Source organism: Anolis sagrei, chromosome 1 (assembly GCF_037176765.1).
Source record: "Anolis sagrei isolate rAnoSag1 chromosome 1, rAnoSag1.mat, whole genome shotgun sequence".
Lineage (NCBI taxonomy): Eukaryota > Metazoa > Chordata > Lepidosauria > Squamata > Dactyloidae > Anolis > Anolis sagrei.
The window spans coordinates 12,654,893-12,677,481 of NC_090021.1; the positions used below are offsets into that span (position 1 = coordinate 12,654,893).

General features: G+C 44.7%; 1 protein-coding gene across 1 annotated transcript in view; it reads right to left on the reverse strand.

The window, feature by feature from the left end:
* REL (REL proto-oncogene, NF-kB subunit) overlaps positions 1–21,288 on the reverse strand; it is a 60,418-nt gene extending 39,130 nt beyond the window's left edge. The window contains exons 1-2 of the mRNA XM_060754620.2: positions 21,033–21,288; positions 2,269–2,411 (exon numbers count right to left, since the gene is read on the reverse strand). Coding sequence (XP_060610603.2) covers positions 2,269–2,411; positions 21,033–21,039 — 150 coding nt within the window. The 5' untranslated portion in view covers positions 21,040–21,288. The remainder of the gene's footprint in view (positions 1–2,268; positions 2,412–21,032) is intronic.
* Between the last annotated feature and the right edge of the window lie 1,301 nt (positions 21,289–22,589).

A 22,589-nucleotide genomic window follows, 5' to 3' on the forward strand; every position in this document is an offset into this window, starting at 1 on the left:
CTTGGGACAACATAAAAAGGCATGTGTTGCATGTATATATGAATTGGAGCTTCAAAGCTGTGTCTACTCAGAGCTAATTTCCATTAGATTCATTGGGGCTTGTTCCCAGGTAGCTGAATAAAGCAAGAATGGGAATCACATGGTCTACGGTTGACAAAATGCCCAGCTCTTAGGACACAGAATTACACTCTCAGGCACCATCTTACATCTAGTTACTTCTGAGTCCCTGGTGGTGCAATGGGTTAAATTCTTGTGCCAGCAAGACTGCTGACTGACAGGTCAGCAGTTTGAATCTGGGAAGAGTGGGTTGAGCTCCCTCTGTCAGCTCCAGCTCCCCATGTGGGAACATGAGAAAAGCCTCCCACAAGGATGATAAAAAAAAAAAATCAAATATCCGGGTGTCCCCTGGGCAATGTCCTTGCAGATGGCCAATTCTCTCACACCAGAAGCAACTTGCAGTTTCTCAAGTTGCTCCTGACACGGGGGAAAAAAACAGCTTGTGAGTATACCTCAGCAAACCCCATGAAACTTACTTCCACATACATATAAATAGTGGAGGCACCATAACATTGTAGAAGAGGAATACACAGTTTACAAAAAGACCATTCTAATCTCCCATCCTGTCATTGCCACTTGGTCTTAGTAATGTTTTTAATCCCCTTCTGGCAAAACCCTTATTATTTTCCAATAGGAATAGTAGTACAGATTGAGTCTCCCTTATCTGGAAATCTGAAATACTGCAAAAATCCAAAATTGTTCACATTAGTGAACGGGATAGTGACATATTTGTTTTCTGATGGCACACAAACTTTGTTTCATGTAGAAACCTATTAAACATATTGCCTATTAAACTGCCTTCAGACTATAAGATATATATAAAGCATAAATTAATTTCTTATTTAGACTTGAATCCCATCTCTAAAATACCTATATGCAAATACAAGTATTCCAAAATTTGGGGTCAGAACCCAAAATCCTAAATATTTTGACCCCAAGCATAAGAGATGCTCAACCTATAGTAGAATGTGGATGCCAATAATTATGAGTAACGTTGCTCCTTGTAACAATTTTGATTTTTCAGGTAATGAGGTCATAACCAAGTCACATCTCAAATATAATGCAGTAGAGCGAATTTATTTTATTGATGTATATTGGTTTCAGGTTGCATTTGACAGTTACCATTAGATGGCATTTTTAAGCCATGGTGACAGAAGATGATGGGACTCAGGTCATCTATTATTATTATTATTATTATTATTATTATTATTATTATTTGAAACACAACAAGATGAGTCCATAGTAGACACTCTGCTGGCTATTGTATTGGATCACACGTCGGACACTTCCCAAGTATCTAGGACTGTGTGATGTATCGGCGAATAATGCATGCAGATCCCAATAAGGTAGCCTTCTGCAGCTAGTAGATGGTAATTTTGTCAGCGCCAATTGTGTTTAAGTGCAGGTCAAGGTCTTTAGGCACTGCACCCAGTGTGCCGATCACCACTGGGACCACCTTTACTGGTTTGTGCCAGAGTCTTTGCAGTTCAATTTTTAAATCCTCATATCGTGTCAGCTTTTTCAGTTATTTCTCTGCAATCCTGCTGTCACCTGGGATTGCGTGATCAGCAATCCATACTTTGTTTTTTAACATGATTGTGAGGTCAGGAGTGATGTGCTCCAGAACTCTGTCTGCCTGAATTTGGAAGTCCCAGAGGAGTTTGGCGTGTTCATTCTCTGTAACTTTTTCCGGCTTGTGATCCCACCAGTTCTTTGTCGCGGGCAGATGGTATTTGTGGCACAAGTTCCAATGAATCATCTGAGCAATGGTGTTGTGCCTCTGCTTGTAGTCTGTCTGCGTGATCTTCTTGCAGCAGCTGAGGATGTGATCTATTGTTTCATCTGCTTCCTTGCTGAGTCTACATTTGGGATCTGTTGTCGACTTTTCAATTCTGGCTTTGATGGCATTGGTTCGAATTATTATTATTATTATTATTATTATTACTATTATTATTGTGGTCCATTTCATATAGTTGTATTACCATTGTTTTCAAGTTTTTTATCATTCTCCAAACAATTGTACATATTTTCCCTCTCTGATTCCTCTCTAGAAATTTGTTAGGGCAACTCTAGAGTAACTTCTAGCAGAATGTTTAATATTAATACGGTTTGTTAATATCCACGGTTACCTCTTCTCGTGGTAAGTAAAATAAATTAAGAGTGATGGATATATTCCTTTCCAAGGCTATATTTTTATGAAATAGGCAATACCTGTATAGATGGGAAAGTCCGGTTGATATCCGTTGTGTGTTCTCCTGGGATGCTTCCCGCTGATCTCCCTTCGCATTTGTACCGGAAGCGCATCCCTCTCTGCCTGGGTTGCTCACATATTTCAATATAGGGCTCATGACCACCTTTAGAAGGAACAAAAGAAGAACCTCAGCATTAGAAACAACAACAAACCCTTATCTTATGCCAAAAGGTAAGAACTGAAAAACAACAGTAACATAGGGAAGAATGTAGATTGGGAATGACTGGCGGATCTCTGAAGAGTTTGCAATTTCCAGCACCTGTTTAAAAAGAGCAGCCATAACTTCTTCAATATCACCAAGACTAAATGACTAAAGGAGCTGGGGGTGGTGATGGCCGACAGGGAGCTCTGGCGTGGGCTGGTCCATGAGGTCACGAAGAGTCGGAAACGACTGAACGAATGAACAACAACAACAAACGGATAAACAGAACAGTCCAAGCAACAGTGAGTGAAATGAGTCTCCTGGGGAGATGTTGTTGTTCATTCGTTCAGTCGTCTCTGACTCTTCGCGACCTCATGGACCAGCCCACGCCAGAGCTCCCTGTCGGCCGTTACCACCCCCAGCTCCCTCAAGGTCAGTCCAGTCACTTCAAGGATGCCATCCACCCATCTTGCCCTTGGTCGGCCCCTCTTCCTTTTGCCTTCCACTTTCCCCAGCATAATTGTCTTCTCTAGGCTTTCCTGTCTCCTCATGATGTGGCCAAAGTACTTCAACTTTGTCTCTAGTATCCTTCCCTCCAGTGAGCAGTCGGGCTTTATTTCCTGGAGGATGGACTGGTTGGATCTTCTCGCAGTCCAAGGCACTCTCAGAACTTTCCTCCAACACCACAGCTCAAAAGCATCTATCTTCCTTCGCCCTGGGGAGATAGGGCGGGTTATTATTATTACTAGTTTGGGTACCTGGTGCCTTAAATGCATAAAGTTATGGATGAACTACAACTCACATCATGACAGGTTGAGCCCCTGAAACTCCATGAGTAAAGTTAATCATGTTGGGAAAGTTTGCTTAAATGTATCATTGGTGGAGTTCAGAGTGATCTCTGGCTGAAGGAGATCACACTGAACTCTATGGATTCTGGCTATAGTGGGTCATATAATCTATGGATTCTGGCTATAGTGGGTCAGTCCCCTCAAATACCCCCAGTAGGTTCAGTTGGTCATAGGGGATCTGTGTGCCAAGTTTGGTCCAGATCCATCATCGGTGTCTCTAGATCTAAGAGAACTACAATTTCCAGAAATGAAGGTCAGTTCCCTCCAAACCCCTCCTGTATTTTCAGTCGGTCATTGTGGTTTTCTGTGTCAAGCTAGATCCAAGGCCATTGTTGGTAGGGTCCAGAGTGTTTGACTGCAGGTGAACTATACATCCCAGTACCTACAATGGCTATAAATCCAGGTGAATTCCCCCCAAATTCCTCAAGTATGTTCTGTTGGCAATGGGGGTTCTGTGTGCCAAATGTGGTCCAGGTCCATTGTAAGTGGGAGCCACAGTGCTCCAACTACAACTTCCATCATGTGGAGTCAATTCCCAAACTCCTCCAGTATGTTTGGTTACCAATTAATTCTGCTCTGTTTGTTGTGCAGACAAAGTTGAAAATAGTAGGAAAGGGTTAAGGGAGAGGCAGTGGGTGGGATCATGCAAATTCCACACCAATGGAGACTAGTCGCTCTCATTGCAACAGTGTAGTAATGGTGAGGCCTTGGACCATATTTTAGTTCTTGCAGACCACTGGTGGTCCATTGACAACAGGTTAGGAACCACTACTCTCGAAGTTGCTCATTTCAATACCACTGGAGGTTGCAGTTTCACATTTCCACTGTAAGTCCATGAATGTATTGATGCAGGTCATAATCTTGATATTAAGCTTAATAGGAGTATGTATGCACTGTTCCCAAATTTCCAAGCCTCCAATGCAGAGTCAGTGTAGGATCTGACTGCAAGATTTTTCTACCTGTGATGCTCAGCTTCATGGCAATGTTTGGGTGCCAATCTTAATGAATCAACATACAAAACAGAAGCAAATGCAATATAGAAATTAGGTTCTTGTGGGTTTTTTCGGGCTATAGGGCCATGTTCTAGAGGCATTTCTCCTGACGTTTCGCCTGCATCTATGGCAAGCATCCTCAGAGGTAGTGAGGTCTGTTGGAAATAGGACAATGGGTTTATATATCTGTGAAATGGCTGGGGTGGGGCAAAGAGCTCTTCTCTGCTAGAGCTAGGTGTGAATGTTTCAACTGACCACCTTCATTAGCATTTGAAGGCCTGCCTGAGCCTGGGAAAATCTCCTGTTGAGAGGTGTTAAGATGTGCCTGGTTGTTTCCTCTTTGCTGTTTTGCTGTGGTAATTTTATATAATATAGAAATTTCACGACAAAGAATTCACCTTCCAGTTTCCTTTAATGCCAGTGTTTTATCCAAAGAGAGAAGGGACTGTCCCTGAACTCCAGCTCCTCCTTCACTTTCCCTCTCCTTCTGAATGGAACCAGCAAGTACAATCCCTTCCTTGGGGTTTCCCCATGGGCAATTGTAGAGTTAATGCAGTTTCACACCACTTTAACTGCCACGACTCAGTGCTCTGGAATCCTAGGAGTTGAAGTTCTACAAGGTCTTTAGCCTTCTCTTCCAAAAAGTGCTAGCGCCTCACCAAACTATAAGATTCCATAGCATTGAGCCATGCCAGTTAAAGTGGTGTCAATCTGCATTATTTCTACAGTGTAGAGATGCACCCACTATTCCAGAACGTGGTTGTTCCTCCTTTTTTCGATGTAACCTGTCATTTTTGCCCCAAGTGCTATGAGAATGAGAGAGAGAGAGAGAAAGTTATTTGGTTTCTCAGCCTGGTCACATCATCATCACCCAGCCGTAATGCATACTACGTCAAACAGATCAGCCTCATTTTACAGACTCAGATCTGTGGTTGGAAATAGGCATTAGTGCTCATGAATGAGCTGGGGGCGTGAATGAATGGAAGCAGCAGCAGCATCCAGCAACTCAATACATAATCTTCCTTTTCATATTCTTTTTTAATTAACTGTTTCCTCTCTTGTTCAGGACACCACTGCCAGGGTGCAGCTACACTGTAGAATTAATGCAGTTTGACACCACTTGCACTGGCAAGGCTAAATACTATGGAATCCTGCAAGTGGCAGCTTTACAAAGTCTTTAGTCTTGGGTTGTTGTAGGTTTTTTCAGGCTATATGGCCATGGTCTAGAGGCATTCTCTCCTGACGTTTCGCCTGCATCTATGGCAAGCATCCTCAGAGGTAGTGAGGTCTGTTGGAACTAGGAAAAAGGGTTTATATATCTGTGGAATGACCAGGGTGGGACAAAGGACTCTTGTCTGCTGGAGCTAGGCGTGAATGTTTCAAGTGATCACCTTGATTAGCATTTGATTGCCTGGCAGTGCTTGGAGCAATCTTTTGTTGAGAGGTGATTAGATGTCCTTGTTTGTTTCCTCTCTGTTGTTGTGCTGTTCTAATTTTATAGTTTTTTTTAATACTGGTAGCCAGATTTTGTTCATTTTCATGGTTTCCTCCTTTCTGTTGAAATTGTCCACATGCTTGTGGATTTCAATGGCATCTCTGTGTAGTCTGACATGGTGGTTGTGAGAGTGGTCCAGCATTTCTGTGTTCTCAAATAATCTGCTGTGTCCAGGTTGGTTCATCAGGTGCTCTGCTATGGCTGACTTCTCTGGTTGAAGTAGTCTGCAGTGCCTTTCATGTTCCTTGATTCGTGTTTGGGAGATGCTGCGTTTGGTGGTCCCTATGTAGACTTGTCCACAGCTGCATGGTATACGGTAGACTCTTGCAGAAGCGAGAGAATCCCTCTTGTCCTTTGCTGAACGAAGCATTTGTTGGATTTTCTTGATGGGTCCAACAGACCTCCCTACCTCTGAGGATGCTTGCCATAGATGCAGGCAAAACATCAGGAGAAAATGCCGTTAGAACATGGCCATATAGCCTGAAAAAACCTACAACAATCCAAGACATTCTCACTGATTAGAATTTGGATGCAGATCTGGTAAGTCAAAACTCTCTCTTTCCGACACACAGCCCTAGTTACATCCAAACAAATCAGAAACAAAAAGAAAAATATTTCTGAGACTTCCTCCTCGGTTTCAGTGTAACAACTGCAAAGGGCTGATTAGCTAGAAATATAAATGTGTCTTTTACTAGGAAGTAGAAACTTCCCCTTCTTTTCAGAAAGGAGAGAGAGAAAAAAACCCTCAGGGTTGGTATCAAGTTATAAATATATTAGGTGTAGCTGGTGATCTTGAGTTTTCAATCACCCACACAGTTGTTGATCTAGCAGAGCTTTAAATCACCCACTCAATGGCGCGCATGCAAATCCGACAATCCCGGCGCTCTTCACTTGAGTGAGCAGATTAAACACAGAGCCAGAAACACTTGGTTAAACAAACTCAACACATGCTTGGTGACGTGTTTGAATTTCCTTCGCAATCGAATGCTAATTAATGCCAGGAACCTCAGTACGGATGGAAGCAAAGGCTCAAGGGTAGGGCCAGAATAAATGATTATACAAAGTGTTTGGCAACACCAATTATGAAGGAAATTCAGCTTCCTAATACTAGAGGAACTAATGATTAGAGATGTGAAGGTCCACAAAAAACAAAAACAAAAAATCAGGAAGAAAGTATATTTTTAAAATTAAGTGTCTGGAGGAGATATGCAATACTGTCTTTGAGAATGATGATGAATCAGGATGTTCATTGGCAGGACTGTGAAATCAGGAAGCCCCTCGTCACAGACTGGCACATGGGCGGTGGATATGGACTTAGTCGTTCTACTTCAAGGCCTGAGGCAGTTGAGTAGTCCGGCAGCTGTATCCATGACTGAGCAGCCTTTTTGAGGATCCACTCTGCTCACCCCACACAGGGAAGGGGCTAGAAAAGGTGCCCTAAAGATAGTCTGCCTCTCTTATCCCTGACTGGACTGCCACGTCTAGAGAGGTCACCACCCTGCAGCCAAAAAAGGAAAACGAACTTTGGAAAATCCTGCAAATCTCTTGGGAAGACAGGTGGACAAATGTCAGCATGCTGGAAGAAGCAAAGACCACCAGCATTGAAGCAATGCTCCTCCACCGTCAACTCCGCTGAACTGGCTACGCTGTCCGAATGCCTGATCACCGTCTCCCAAAGCAGTTACTATACTCCCAACTCATTCACTACCACTTTTCCCAGTCAATGGCAATGTTCCAGGATTTCAGGTGGGGTATTTCTCAGCTCGATCTGGAAATGCCAGTGCCTAATATATTATTAGGAGCCCCCGGTGGCGCAGTGGGTTAAAGCACTGAGCTGCTGAGCTTGTTGATCGAAAGGTCGCAGGTTCGATTCCGGGGAGCGGTGTGAGCTTCCGCTGTCAGCCCTAGCTTCTGCCAACCTAGCAGTTTGAAAACATGCAAATGTGAGTAGATCAATAGGTACCGCTCCGGCGGGAAGGTAACGGCGCTCCATGCAGTCATGCCGGCCACATGACCTTGGAGGTGTCTATGGACAACGCTGGCTCTTCGGCTTAGAAATGGAGATGAGCACCACACCCCAGAGTCAGACATGACTAGACTTAATGTCAGGGGACTACCTTTACCTTTACCTTAATATATTATTCCATTGGGACACGAATGAGAATCATGCAACTCTCCAAACACAATCCAAATCTGCTGTTTCGCTTAACTGCATCGAGGAAAAAATTCTGTAAGAATTTCCTTTTTGATTCAATGATACGCTTCTCTCGGTAGATACCCAAGAGGTACCTTGGACCTTGAGTAGTTGGAGGGTGTGAAACCAAACAAAATGTACACATGAAGATCACTAAATTTTGTTTCTATCCAGGGTATGGGGCAGAATCATACAATCACAGATTTTAGCCCTGCTCTGGATAGAAAGAAAATTCCTGATAATCATAACTGAGTTTTGTTTTGGTAGTGGGTAAAGGGAGAAGAAGTGGGATCAGCTCAACCAGTATTGAGAGCAAATATCTGGCTTCTCTAACTACTAGAGAACGAGTCCACGTTAAATCCGGTTTGTCTCCCTCAGAATTCTGGGGTTTGTAGTTTAGGGAGGAGCCTTTAAGAGCCTCACTAAACTACAAACCCCAGAATTCTGCAGGAGGCAGAAACCAGATTTAAAGTGGATTCATTCTCTAGTGTGATGAGGTCCTAAAAGGCAGGAGATGTATTTCCCTTTGCTGACCCAGAGAAGGAACTTTTTGATTATCACTTCAGCAGCAAGTCACAAAATATACTTGACAATGGAATGTGTTTTCAGCTGTTCCTTTTTTTGGTTGTGTAGCAACATCCTATTGATCCAAAAAAGGCAGGACCGAAAGTATGCTAATCGCCACCCACCATCCGAAAATGGAAAGCTTGTTATGGCCTAGGTAAGCGTATCGGTCATTAATGCAAGCTTGGAAGTTTTAGGAAGTTCACTTCCTTTGCAGGCCTTATGACAAAAGATCTCTGGATACGGATACATTTGTTTTCCATTTAACTGGATCTGTATGTTTGAGCCGTGAGCCAAAGCGATACCCTGCCCTTCCACGGCAACCAGCTCAAACTTTTGCCACTAGGCTCCACCACTACACATCTAGGTTTGCATCTGAACTATACAATGGATGCAGCTTGGCACCACTTTAATGCCACTGCTCAAAGCTAAGGAATCATGGGAATTGTAGTTTTCCAAGGCTTTTAGCCTTCTCTACCAAAGAGTGCTGGTGCCTCACCAAACTATAAGGATTCCATGGGAGCTAAAGTGGTGTCAAACTGTATTTATTCTACTGTGTGGATCTACCCTGGATCTTCTTAATGTCAACCAACCCACTCTTGTATTATGTTTACCACTACCACTGATGACTTTGCCATTGCCCACAACAAGCCCCAATCTGGACCTGCTAGGGACTATATACCTCTCACTGCCCCCTGCTCACATTCCCAAGAAAATTTGGCAAACTCTGGCAAAGCCAGGAGATGCCAAGCTCCGATTGCTCGGAAGTTGCATGCGCCGATTTCAAAGCCCATATTCCCGGATCTGTAGGAGTGGGCTCAGGTTGCTCAAGGGCAAAGCCTAGACCTGAACCAACCTGCCCCAGACTAAACCTTGATGCTCCTTGCCTTGTTCGTTCGGCAGACGTGAGAGATAAACCACACCCTTCCCTTTCACCTTAGGTGTATATACAGGGGAGGAAACCACACAGATGTGTATTAAGAAACATTGTGTTTAAGGCAAGCCCTTTTTGCATTTGCTCCGGGGCTCTGTAACTTCCTCACAGAGGCTCAGTTACTTCCTCTATGAGGCCTCGCCTCTTCCTTTGCAATACAGGCTTCACTTGTCTTCAGAATCAGGGAAAGAGAGAGAAATTGAACTTTTACCTCTGCCACCTGTTTTTTGTGCTATAAGCCATATGAAGGGGACTACATTATACTGGCTAATCTTCTCACATCCAAAGGGCATTCATCCCAAAGCCAATGGGATTTTGGCCTGCATCAATAGGAGCATAGTGTCTAGATCTAGGGAAGTCATGTTACCCCTCTATTCTGCTCTGGTTAGACCGCACCTGGAATATTGTGTCCAATTCTGGGCACCACAATTCAAGAGAGATATTGAGAAACTAGAATGTGTCCAGTGGAGGGCGACTAAAACGATCAAGGGTCTAGAGAACAAGCCCCATGAAGAGCGGTTTAAAGAGCTGGGCATGTTTAGCCTGAAGAACAGAAAGCTGAGAGGAGACATGATGTTGTTGTTCATTCGTTCAGTCGTCTCCGACTCTTCGTGACCTCATGGACCAGCCCATGCCAGAGCTCCCTGTCGGCCGTTACCACCCCCAGCTCCTTCAAGGTCAGTCCAGTCACTTCAAGGATGCCATCCATCCATCTTGCCCTTGGTCGGCCCCTCTTCCTTTTGCCTTCCACTTTCCCCAGCATAATTGTCTTCTCTAGGCTTTCCTGTCTCCTCATGATGTGGCCAAAGTACTTCAGCTTTGTCTCTAGTATCTTTCCCTCCAGTGAGCAGTCGGGCTTTATTTCCTGGAGGATGGACTGGTTGGATCTTCTCGCAGTCCAAGGCACTCTCAGAACTTTCCTCCAACACCGATCACCGCCTTGTCGGGGCGCTGGAGCTTGAGCACCTCAATGATGTCATGAGCGAAACCGTGAAGGGACACCCAAGACGGGACGGTTGTGGCAGAGAGGTCAGACCAAGCGTGATCCCTGGGGAAGGCAATGGCAAACCACTCCAGTATCCTTGCCAAGAAAAATAAATGGACCAGTACAACCAGAGATATGTCGGTATGCCATTGGAAGATGGGACTCCCAGGTTGGAAGATGGCCAAAATGCTACTGGGGAGGAGCAGAGGATAAGTTCAACTAGCCCCAGATGTGATGACGCAGCTAGCTCAAAGCCGAAAGGAAGGCTAGCGGCCGGCGGTACTGGAGGTGAACGACGAATCCGATGCTCTAAAGATTAACACACCATAGGAACCTGGAATGTAAGATCTATGAGCCAGGGCAAATTGGATGTTGTTATTGGTGAGATGTCAAGACTAAAGATAGACATTCTGGGGGTCAGCGAACTGAGGAGACATGATAGCCATGTATAAATATGTGAGAGGAAGCCACAAGGAGGAGGGAGCAAGCTTGTTTTCCGCTTCCCTGGAGACTGGGACGCGGAACAATGGCTTCAAACTACAAGAAAGGAGATTCCATATGAATATGAGGAAGAACTTCCTGATTATGAGAGCTGTTCAGCAGTGGAACTCTCTGCCCCGGAGTGTGATGGAGAGTTCCTTAAGCCGCTCCTCATATTCCAGCCATGAAAGCCTTCGACAAAACAAAGTTTGGGTATTTTGAGCCATCCCATTATCTCAGCCACCCCTGTGGACAAGTTTAGATTTTGGAGTATTTTGCATTTTGGATTGCGCACCCAACCTGTACCAGTTACTCCCATGGATTCAGTGGGTCAAATGGGATAATCACTTGGTTTTAACCTAATAAAATACCAATTGCAATAATTGCCTCCTGTCTCTTTCACAATCAGCACTGTGGAAGCAATGGCTTCTTACCTGGTTGCCTGATAAGCAATGTCTGCTGAAATTGCCTTTTTTCTATACACCATTAAAGCAGTGGTTCTCAACATGTAGGTCTCCAGGTGTTTTGGACTACAACTACCAGAAATCCCAGCAGGTTTACCAGCTGTAAGGATGTCTGGGAGTTGGAAGGACAAAACATCTGGGGACCCACAGGTCGAGAACTACTGCATTAAAAGGACAGGATCGCTTTCCATTATTAAACCATTGGACATGCTGGCTGGGATTGAAGAAATTTGCAGACAAAAGCATCCAAAGGGCACAAAACCCCTTTGCTACTGCTTTATGGTAAACTATGAATTCTGGTTTAGAAAACCATGTTTGCCTCCAGATGTTGTTGGAGGAGCTCCCAGTGGCACAGAGGATTATACCGCTGAGCTGCTGAACTTGTTGACATGTTTCGGGGAGTGATTTGAGCTCCCACTGTGAGTCCCAGCTTCTGCCAACCTAGCAATTCAAAAACTTGTTAATGTGATTAGATCAATGGGTACCGCTCCAGGAGGAATGTAATGGTGCTCCATGCAGTCATGCTGGCCACATGACCTTGGAGATGTCTACAGACAACATTGGCTCTTCGACTTAGAAATGGAGATGAGCACCAGCGGGAGCTGGTGCTCATCTCCATTTCTAAGTCAAAGAGCCAACGTTGACCGCTCCAGCTGGAGGTCAGCTGTGACCAGCAGTGCTGCAGAATTCAAGGAGACACAAGTGGAGGGTGAAAGAGAGAAACGTGCCAGGAGGAAGGCGCGTCAAGCCAACCCCGACCGGGACCGCCTTCCACCTGGAAACCAATGCCTTCACTGTGGGAGAACATGCGGGTCAAGAATAGGGCTCCACAGCCACCTACAAACCCACAAAAATAGTCATCAAGGAAGACCATCTTACTCGTCCAACGAGGGATCGCCTAAGTAAGTAAGTCCCACCCCCTGCTTTAGATATTCTAACTTTAGCTGCTGCAACGATTAGAAAACACAAACTTTGAAATAAACAGGCAAATTTGTAGACTGGACTGAAATCTTTCAGGCGGATTTTGCATTTGTTTTTCAGCCTTACTCTTACATAAATCAGCTGACATCCCAACTTTCCTAAAGTAGAAGTATATTCCTTGAAATGTGTGATATGTCTGTAGACAACAGAGGGGAATCCCCTCTCCCCTCATGTTATCATAATGTGGGGAAGTCCTTTGACGATTTCATAAATAAGAACAGAGGAGAACCCTTTCAGGGGAATCAAAGGGTAATCCCAAAAGGCCTCAACGGGATGGAGATCTATTTCCAATTTCCATATTTAAACACACGCCGAGATTTACGAAGGTCTTCCCCTTTTGGTTTAGTTTAATCACTACTTCATGGACTACAACAGCAGTAATGCCATACTACAAGGGTCCCTTGGTATCCCTTAAGGCTGGTTTTTAGGACCTTTGGCGTTCTATTAAATACAATCTATATACGGTAAATAAAAATATAATGTTCGTTTGTGGGATTAACATAACTCAAAAACCACTGAACGAATTGACACCAAATTTGGACACCTAACAACCCAATGTATGTCCTTCACTAAAAAAAAATTGATTTTGCCATTTGGGAGTTGTAGTTGCTGGGATTTATAGTTCACCTACAATCAAAGAGCACTCTGAACTCCACCAATTATGGAATTGAACCAAACGTGGCACACAGGACTCCAATGACCAACAGAAAACACCTGAAGGGTTTGGTGGGCATTGACCTTGAGTTTGGGCGTTGTAGTTCACCTACATCCAGAGAGCACTGTGGACACAAACAATGATGGATCTGGACCAAACTTGGCACGAATATTCCATATGCCCAAATATGAACACAGATGGAGTTTGGGGGAAATAGACCTTGACATTTGGGATTTGTAGTTGCTGGGATTTATAGTTCTCCTACAATCAAAGGGAATTCTGAACTCCACCAATTATGGAATTGAACCAAACGTGGCACACAGGACTCCAATGACCAAAAGAAAACACTAGAAGGATTTGGTGGGTACTGACCTTGAGTTTGGGAGTTGTAGTTAACCTACATCCAGAGAGCACTGTGGACTCAAACAATGATGGATCTGGACCAAACTTGGCACAAATATTCTATATGCCCAAATATGAACACAGATGGAGTTTGGGGGAAATACACCTTGGGATTTAAGAGTTGTATTTGTTAGGATTTATAGTTCACCTACAATCAAAGAGCATTCTGAACCCCACAAACAACAGAACTGGGGCAAACTTCCCACACAGAACCCCCAGAAAATACTTAAGTCATCCAGTCCAACTCCCTGCACCAGGACAAGAAAACGTAATCAAAGCCCTCCTGACAAAGAGCCATCCAGCCATATATACAGATAAGATATTATTCACACACAAAGAGATATAGTATCATAGATTTGAAAGGTATCCCTAAAGAAAGACAATTATATGTGGCATGTTCCAGAGTGGGCAAACCAGACACTCTCCACATCAACGCTGACAAAGAAACAGCAAGAAATACTGTTCACCCACAAGCATAAAGAAATTACATATATTAGAAACCAACACTTTCTCATTACTTTATTTTCCAGATCACCAGACTGGCCACAGCAACGCCTGGCAGGGGACGTTTAGTGTAATATAAAACCAGTGATTAAAACAACCCAAAGAGTTACATAAATGCTCCATGGCACGAGTTCATGTCATGGTTAAATGCAATGGAATCCTGGGAGTTGTAGTTTTACCAAGTCTTTGGCCTTTCCTGCCATAGAGTTCCAGTGGCTGACCATACTACAAATTCCATAGCATTCAGCCATGCCTTTTGAAGTGGCATCAAAAATCCTAAAGCAGAGTTTCTCACATTGTGCTCCTCCAGATGTTTTGGACTTCAGCTCCCACAATTCCTAACAGATAGTAAGCTAGCTGGGATTTCTGGGAGCTGAAGTCCAAAACACCTGGAGGAGCACAATTTGAGAAACTCTGCTTTAGGAATTTTGATGCCACTTCAAAAGTATACTGTATATACTTATATAAATCCCAAGCAGAGATGCAAGTGGTGAAGTTTCCTCCTGCTTCACGAAAGGCAAAGCTGCCGACCGAGTCGAAAATGTGGCAACCCCAAACCACCACGTTTATAGCCAGCAGCTGCTCTGAATATGTCATCCTCCCGCTACTATGAATGGTATTACTTTCCCTCTTAACACTCCCTGCCCCCAATGAGTCAGGTTGAAGTGACTGCAAAACAGGTGAACAGAAAGGATAGGATTACGGCCTGAAGTCCTTGAGTCATCCCTTATGTCAGCCTCTGCTTGCCGGCCCAGTATTATTTATCTTGGCTACCATCTCAGAGTGGCAACAGACAACAGGAAATCACAGCAACATAAGAATCCTGTTGCAGCTTGAAAGTGGTCTGGTTATATTTGGCAAAGAGTGCATCTAAAATGTAGAACTAATGCGGTGTCATACCACTTGAAATGCCATGGCATCCTGGCATCTCTGATCATAGAATCATAGAATCAAAGAGTTGGAAGAGACCTCATGGGCCATCCAGTCCAACCCCCTGCCAAGAAGCAGGAATGTTGCATTCAAATCACCCCTGACAGATGGCCATCCAGCCTCTGTTTAAAAGCTTCCAAAGAAGGAGCCTCCACCACACTCCCGGGCAGAGAGTTCCACTGCTGAACGGCTCTCACAGTCATGTTCAGGTGGAATCTCCTCTCTTGTAGTTTGAAGCCATTGTTCCGTGTCTTAGTCTCCAGGGAAGCAGAAAACAAGCTTGCCCTCTCCTCCCTGTGGCTTCCTCTCACATATTTATACATGGCTATCATATCTCCTCTCAGCCTTCTCTTCTTCAGGCTAAACATGCCCAGCTCCCTAAGCCGCTCCTCATAGGGCTTGTTCTCCAGACCCTTGATCATTTTAGTCGCCCTCCTCTGGACACATTCCAGCTTGTCAATATCTCTCTTGAATAGTGGTGCCCAGAATTGGACACAATATTCCAGGGGTGGTCTAACCAAAGCGGAATAGAGGGGTAACATTACTTCCCTAGATCTAGACACTATGCTCCTATTGATGCAGGCCAAAATCCCATGGGTTCTAACTATATTGTGCCCTGCATTGAGCCATGAGAAGGGGCAGGTATATAATCCTAGAATCATACAATGCAGAGTTGGAAGAGACCCACATGGGCCATCTTGTCCAACCTGCTGCCAGGCAGGAAAAGCACAATCAAAGTACCCCTCAACAGATGGCCATCCAATTTCTGTTTAATAGCTTCCAAGGAAGGAGCTTAGACTACACTCCAAGGAAGAGAGTTCCACTGCTGAACCGCTCTTACAGTCAGGAAGTTTTCCCTAATGTTCAGGTAGAATCTCCTTTCCTGTCATTTGAACCTGTTGCTCCGAGTACTAGTTTTCAGGGAAGCAGAAAACAAGCTTTCTCTCTCTTCCACATGACACCCTTTCACATATTTATACATGGCTCTCATGTCTCATCTCAGCCTTCTCTTCTGCAGAGTAACCATCCCCAGACACTCCTTGGAGAGATTCATGGTTTCCAGACCTTTGATCATTATAGTCACTTTTCTCTGGACATCCTCCAGAAGGGGCCTGACCAAAGCAGAAGAGGGGGGGGGGCACCATGACTTCCCTTTGATACTATTCTCAATCTGTCACTCCTTCCCACCTGCTACTAAGGAGGCCGTCGAAGTCCTGAACCGGTGCCTGGCCGCTGTGACGGTCTGGATGAGGGCGAACAAACTGAAATTAAATCCAGACAAGACAGAGGTACTCCTGGTCAGTCGCAAGGCCGAACAGGGTATAGGGTTACAGCCTGTGCTGGACGGGGTCGCACTCCCCTTGAAGGCGCAGGTTCGCAGCTTGGGTGTGACCCTGGACTCATCGCTGAGCCTGGATCCCCAGGTTTCAGCGGTGACCAGGGGAGCATTTGCACAGCTTCGGCTCGTGCGCCAGCTGCGCCCGTATCTTGGGAAGTCTGACTTGGCCACGGTGGTACACGCTTTGGTCACATCCCGCCTCGACTACTGCAACGCTCTCTACGTGGGGCTGCCCTTGAAGACGGACCGGAAGCTCCAGCTAGTCCAGCGCGCGGCAGCCATGTTGTTAACTGGAGCGGGTCGCAGGGAGCGCACAACGCCCTTGCTGTCCCAGCTCCACTGGCTGCCGATCAGCTACCGGGCCCAATTCAAGGTGCTGGTGCTAACCTACAAAGCCCTAAACGGTTCCGGCCCAAAATACCTTGAGTACCGCATCTCGGCCTACGAGCCCACGAGGACCTTGAGATCATCCGGGGAGGCCCTTCTCGCGGTCCCGCCTGCCTCACAGGCACGCTTGGCGGGTACTAGAGAGCGGGCCTTCTCGGTGGTGGCCCCCCGGCTGTGGAACTCCCTCCCCGCTGAAATTAGACAGGCGCCTTCCCTCATGGCCTTCCGCAAGGGCCTGAAAACCTGGCTCTTTGAAAAGGCCTTCAATTAAGTGCTATGCTTTGGAATGACCACCGGAATGGACTATGACTACGAGACTGATTATGACCCAAACAAGACGAAGCGGATTTTTAGCTTAATTATCTGTGTGTTAGTAAGATGTGTGTTATGACCCTGAATTTACTGTAACTGTTGTCTTTATGTTCTATGTTCTGTACACCGCCACGAGTCGCCTTCGGGCTGAGAGTGGCGGTTAACAAATGCAAATAATAAATAATAAATAAATAAATAAATAAATAAATAATCTAATACAGTCCAAAATCCCATTGGCTTTTTAAGCTGCTGCATCCATCCCCTTGTTGGCCCAAGTTCAAATTGTGGTCTACTAAAACTCCAAGATCTTTAGCCTTCTCCGCCCATAATTAATAATAATAAAAATAATAATAATAATAATACAGACTGTGCAAGGAAGCTGATGAAACCATTGATCATATCCTCAGCTGCTGCAAGAAAATTGCACAAACGGATTACAAACAGAGGCACAACTCTGTGGCCCAAAGGATTCATTGGAACTTATGTCACAAGTACCACCTGTGCAACTTTCGAATCCAGACTGTGCAACTTTCAAATCCAGACTGACAAAGTTTTGTAACACAATACACCAGACATCACGATTGTGGAAAAGAAAAAAGTTTGGATTATTGATGTCGCTATACCAGGTGACAGCCACATTGAGGAAAAACAACAGGAAAACTCAGCCATTATCAAGACCTCAAAATCAACCTGCAATGGCTCTGGCATAAACCAGTACAGGTGGTCCCAGTGGTCATCGGCACACTGGGTGCCATGCCCAAAGAGCTCAGCTGGCATTTCGAAACAAGGAATATTGACAAAATCATGATCTGTCAACTGCAAAAGGCCACCTTACTTGGATCTGCATGTATTATTCGAAAATACATCACACAGTCCTAAATGCTTGGGAAGTGTTCAACTTGTGATTTTGTGATACAAAATCCAGGTGGTCCCAGTGGTGATCGGCACACTGGGTGCAGTGCCTAAAGACCTTGGCCTGCACTCAAAAACAATCAGTGTTGACAAAATTACCGTCTGCCAACTGCAAAAGGCCACCCTACTCAGATCTGCACACATTATTTGCCAATACATCACACAGTCCTAGACACTTGGGAAGTGTCCGACGTGCGATCCAATACAACAGCCAGCATAGTGATCTTGTTTGCTGTGTACTAATCTTGTTACATATCTTATAATAATAATAATAATAATAATAATAATAATAATAATACACTAGAGTTTTGCTTATCCAACCTTTGCTCATCCAACATTCTGTATTATGCAATGCAGCCTGCCTCCCACCCGGATCCACAGCTGTTACAATACATTGTGATGTTTTGGTGCTAACTTCGTAAATACAGTTATTACTACATAACATTACCATGTATTGAACTGCTTTTTCTGTCAATTTGTTGTAAAACATAATGTTTTGGTGCTTAATTTGTAAAATCATAGCATAAGTTGATGTTTAATAGGCTTTTCCTTAATCCCTCCTTATTATCCAACATTTTCGCTTATCCAAAGTTCTGCCGGCCCGTTTATGTTGGATAAGCCAGACTCTACTGTAACAACAACAACGACACTATGTAACAAAAGTTGAAAAAGTTTCTGTTCCTGGTTTGAAAGTGTTATTTCCTGTTTCGTTGTGCAGCACTAACTTTGAAAGTAGTTGCTATACTCCAGAAACTTGGTTTTTGTGGCTGCCACAAAGTATGTTGAATTGGTTGAGACTCAATGAAGATACTAATTGAAAAACTAGAGAAAAATGAGCTATTGCAGGATGTCCCTCCCACAAAAACAAACTTTAAGAATCTTTCCCCATCTTTTTATGATAGAACCAATTAGGAAACAATATTGATAACCCAGGAACAAGATATCATGTTGCATATAATAATAATAATAATAATAATAATTATTATTATTATTATTATTGGGTTGTTGTGAGTTTTCTGGGCTGCATGGCCATGTTCCAGAAGCATTCTCTCCTGATGTTTTGCCTGCATCTATGGCAGGCAGATATATATAAACCCCACTTTCCTAGTTTCCATGAGACATCACAACCTCTGAGGGTATATATATGGCAGATATATATAAACCTCACGTTCCTAATTCCAACAGAACTCGCAACCCCTTAGGGTGTGTGTGTGTGTGTGTATGGCAGATACATAAGCCCCACTTTCCTAGTTTCCAATAGACCTCACAACCTCTGAGGATGCCTGCCATAGATGCAGGCAAAATGTCAGGAGAGAATGCTTCTGTAACATAGCCATACAGCCTAGAAAACTCACAACAATCCAGTGATTCCAGCCATGCAAGCCTTCGACAACATACTAGTATTATTATACTACGTAACACATTTTTTGTTCCTGGATTATCAATATCATTTCCGAATTGGTCATTACAGTTAATTGGTTAATAATAGTTATTATTATTATTATTATTGTTGTTGTTGTTGTTGTTATTGGAGCCACAGGTGGCGCAGTGGGTTAAAGCACTGAGCTGCTGAACTTGTTGGCCAAAAGGTCACAGGTTCGAATCCAGGGAGCAGAGTGAGCTCCCGTTGTCAGCCACAGCTTCTGCCAACCTAGCAGTTCACATGCAAATGTGAATAGATCAATAGATACCATTCTGGCAGGAAGGTAACGGCGCTCCATGCAGCCATATCGGCCACATGACCTTGGAGGTGTCTACGGACAATGCCGGCTCTTTGGCTTAGAAATGGGGGTGAGCACCAACCCTCAGAGTCAGATGCAACTGGACTTAATATCATGGAAAAACCTATTATTATTGTATTGTCGAAGGCTATTATTGTATGGCCGGAATCATTGGGTTGTTGTAGGTTTTTCAGGTTGTATAGCCATGTTCTAGAAGCAGTCTCTCCTGACATTTTGCCTGCATCTATGGCAGGCATCCTCAGAGGTTGTGAGGTCTGTTTGAAACTAGGAAAGTTGGGTTTATGTATCTGCCATATATATATCCTCAGAGGTTGTGAGGTCTGTTGGAACTAGGAAAGTGAGGTTTATATATCTGTCATATATATATTCACAGAGGTTATATATTCTCAAGAGGTTGTGAGGTCTGCTGGGAACTAGGAAAGTGGGGTTTATATATCTGCCTGCCATACATGCAGGCAAAACGTCAGGAGAGAATGCTTCTGGAACAAGGCCATACATTCCAGAAAACTCACAACAACCCAATAACAACTATAATTACGTCTTGTTCCTGGGTTATCACTGTTGTTTCCTAATTGGTTCTTTCATAAAAACATGGGGGAAGTTTCTTAAAGTTTGTTTTTGCAAGAGGTGCCATCCTGCCATAGCTCATTTTTCTCTAGTTTTTCAATTAGGGTGCTTGCCATAGATGCAGGCAAAACATCAGGAGATAATGCTTCTAGAACATGGCCGTACAGCCCGAAAAACCTACAACAACCCTATTATTATTATTTGAAACACAACAAGATGAGTCCACAGCAGACACTCTGCTGGCTGTTGTATTGGATCACACGTCGGACGCTTCCCAAGTGTCTAGGACTGTGTGATGTATCGGCAAATAATGTGTGCAGATCCCAGTAAGGTGGCCTTTTGCAGCTGGCAGATGGTAATTTTGTCAGTGCCGATTGTGTTTAAGTGCAGGCCAAGGTCATTAGGCACTGCACCCAGTGTGCCGATCACCACTGGGACCACCTTGACTGGCTTGTGCCAGAGTCTTTGCAGTTCATTATTATTATTATTATTATAACTAGGGAAGTCTAATTTAGAGAAATTAGGGAAGTCTAAAGACCTTTGGAAATTAATCTTCCATGACTCCATAGATCAGGAATGGGCAAACTCTGGTCCTCCAAGTGTTTTGGATTTCAACTCAGTATAGATCAGGCCTGGGCAAAGTTCTGCCCTTCCAGGTGATTTGGACTTCAACTCCCACAATTCCTAACAGCCTACCGGCTGTTAGGAATTGTGGGAGTTGAAGTCCAAACACCTGGAAGGGCAGAAGTTTGCCCAGACCTGCCATAGATAGTGTCACTGTGTTGGGACCTCCAAGAGAGAAGATTCCAACCTGGGAGGACCTTTACCTTTGGATTCCTATGAGTTTGGATGCAGTTCCCTCCACTGGGTAAGACTAGATCTCCCTCCTGCTTACCTGCCATGGTGGCTTGTCCTCCCTGGACCCGGTGGAGAAGGGGAAGAGCTCTTTGCCCGGCTTGGGGTGCCTCTCCTGGGATCCAGCTGGTCCTTCTGAGTGTCTTCCTTCCTGGGCAAGAGTGCCTCCTGGTTGGGGCAGGTTTTGAGGCTCCCTCCTTGGGAGGCGGCGCTGGCTGGAGACCTCCCTCCTCCTCGAAGCCTCCGCCCCGCTCCCCCTACAATCCGGCGGGGAATTTCCACCCTGTGACGTCCTCCTCGTGACGTCTTCTTCGTGGGTCTCCCCTCCCACCTCCCACCACCAAAACCCCGGTGCGCCAAGGAGGAGATAAGGCGCACAGAGAGAGAGAGGCAAGAGAGGAGTAGGAGGGGCTGAGAGAGCGTGACTCCCCGTCACACCAAGCCACACTCCCCTCCAAAAAAAGGGGGGGAGGGCATTCTAACCTTTGAGGGTTTAAGGTCAGGTTTGGGGAGCCCCCTCTTCAAAGGCGCGCCCACCACTCTCCCACCTTCTCAAACTTCACCCAACTTCTTTTCTTTTGGTGCATCTCCACTCGAGAAAGGATTCAGCTCCAGACCACTTGCATTTGCCAGTTGCTTGCTGCTGTGGGAGGCTGGGAGTTATAGTTTTACCATAGTCTTCTTGAGCCTCTCAACAAAGGATTCCCCCAGGCAGTAAGAAACTGCAAGGCCATTGAATGCTAATCAAGGTGGCCAATTGAAACATTCACACCTATCTTCAATAGACAAAGAGTTAGGTTCTTGTGGGGTTTTTTGGGCTATAGGGCCATGTTCTAGAGACATTTCTCCTGACGTTTCACCTGCATCTATGGCAAGCATCCTCAGAGGTAGTGAGGTCTGTTGGAAATAGGACAATGGGTTTATATATCTGTGGAATGGCTGGGGTGGGGCAAAGAGCTCTTCTCTGCTAGAGCTAGGTGTGAATGTTTCAACTGACCACCTTCATTAGCATTTGAAGGCCTGCCTGGGCCTGGGAAAATCTTTCGTTGAGAGGTGTTAAGATGTGCCTGGTTGACAAAGAGTTCTCCCAAATGCCTCACCAAATTGCAACTTCCAGGATTCCATAATAATGCCTCTCAACAAAGGATTCCCCCAGGCAGTAAGAAACTGCAAGGCCATTGAATGCTAATCAAGGTGGCCAATTGAAACATTCACGCCTATCTCCAACAGACAAAGAGTTCTTTCTCCCAAATGCCCCACCAAATTGCAACTTCCAGGATTCTGTAATAATGCCTCTCAACAAAGGATTCCTCCAGGCAGTAAGAAGCCAGACCCTGAAACTGCAAGGCCATTAAATGCTGATCATGGTGGCCAATTGAAACATTCACACCTACCTCCAACAGACAAAGAGTTCCTCCAAATACCTCACCAAACTGCAACTTCCAGTATTCCGTAATAACAGTAAGAGAGCTCATCGCCTCTCAACGAAGGATTCCCCCAGGCAGTAAGAAGCCAGATCTTGAAGCTGCAAGGCCATTAAGTGCTAATTAAGGTAGCCAGTTGAAACATTCAGACCTACCTCCAACAAACAAAGAGT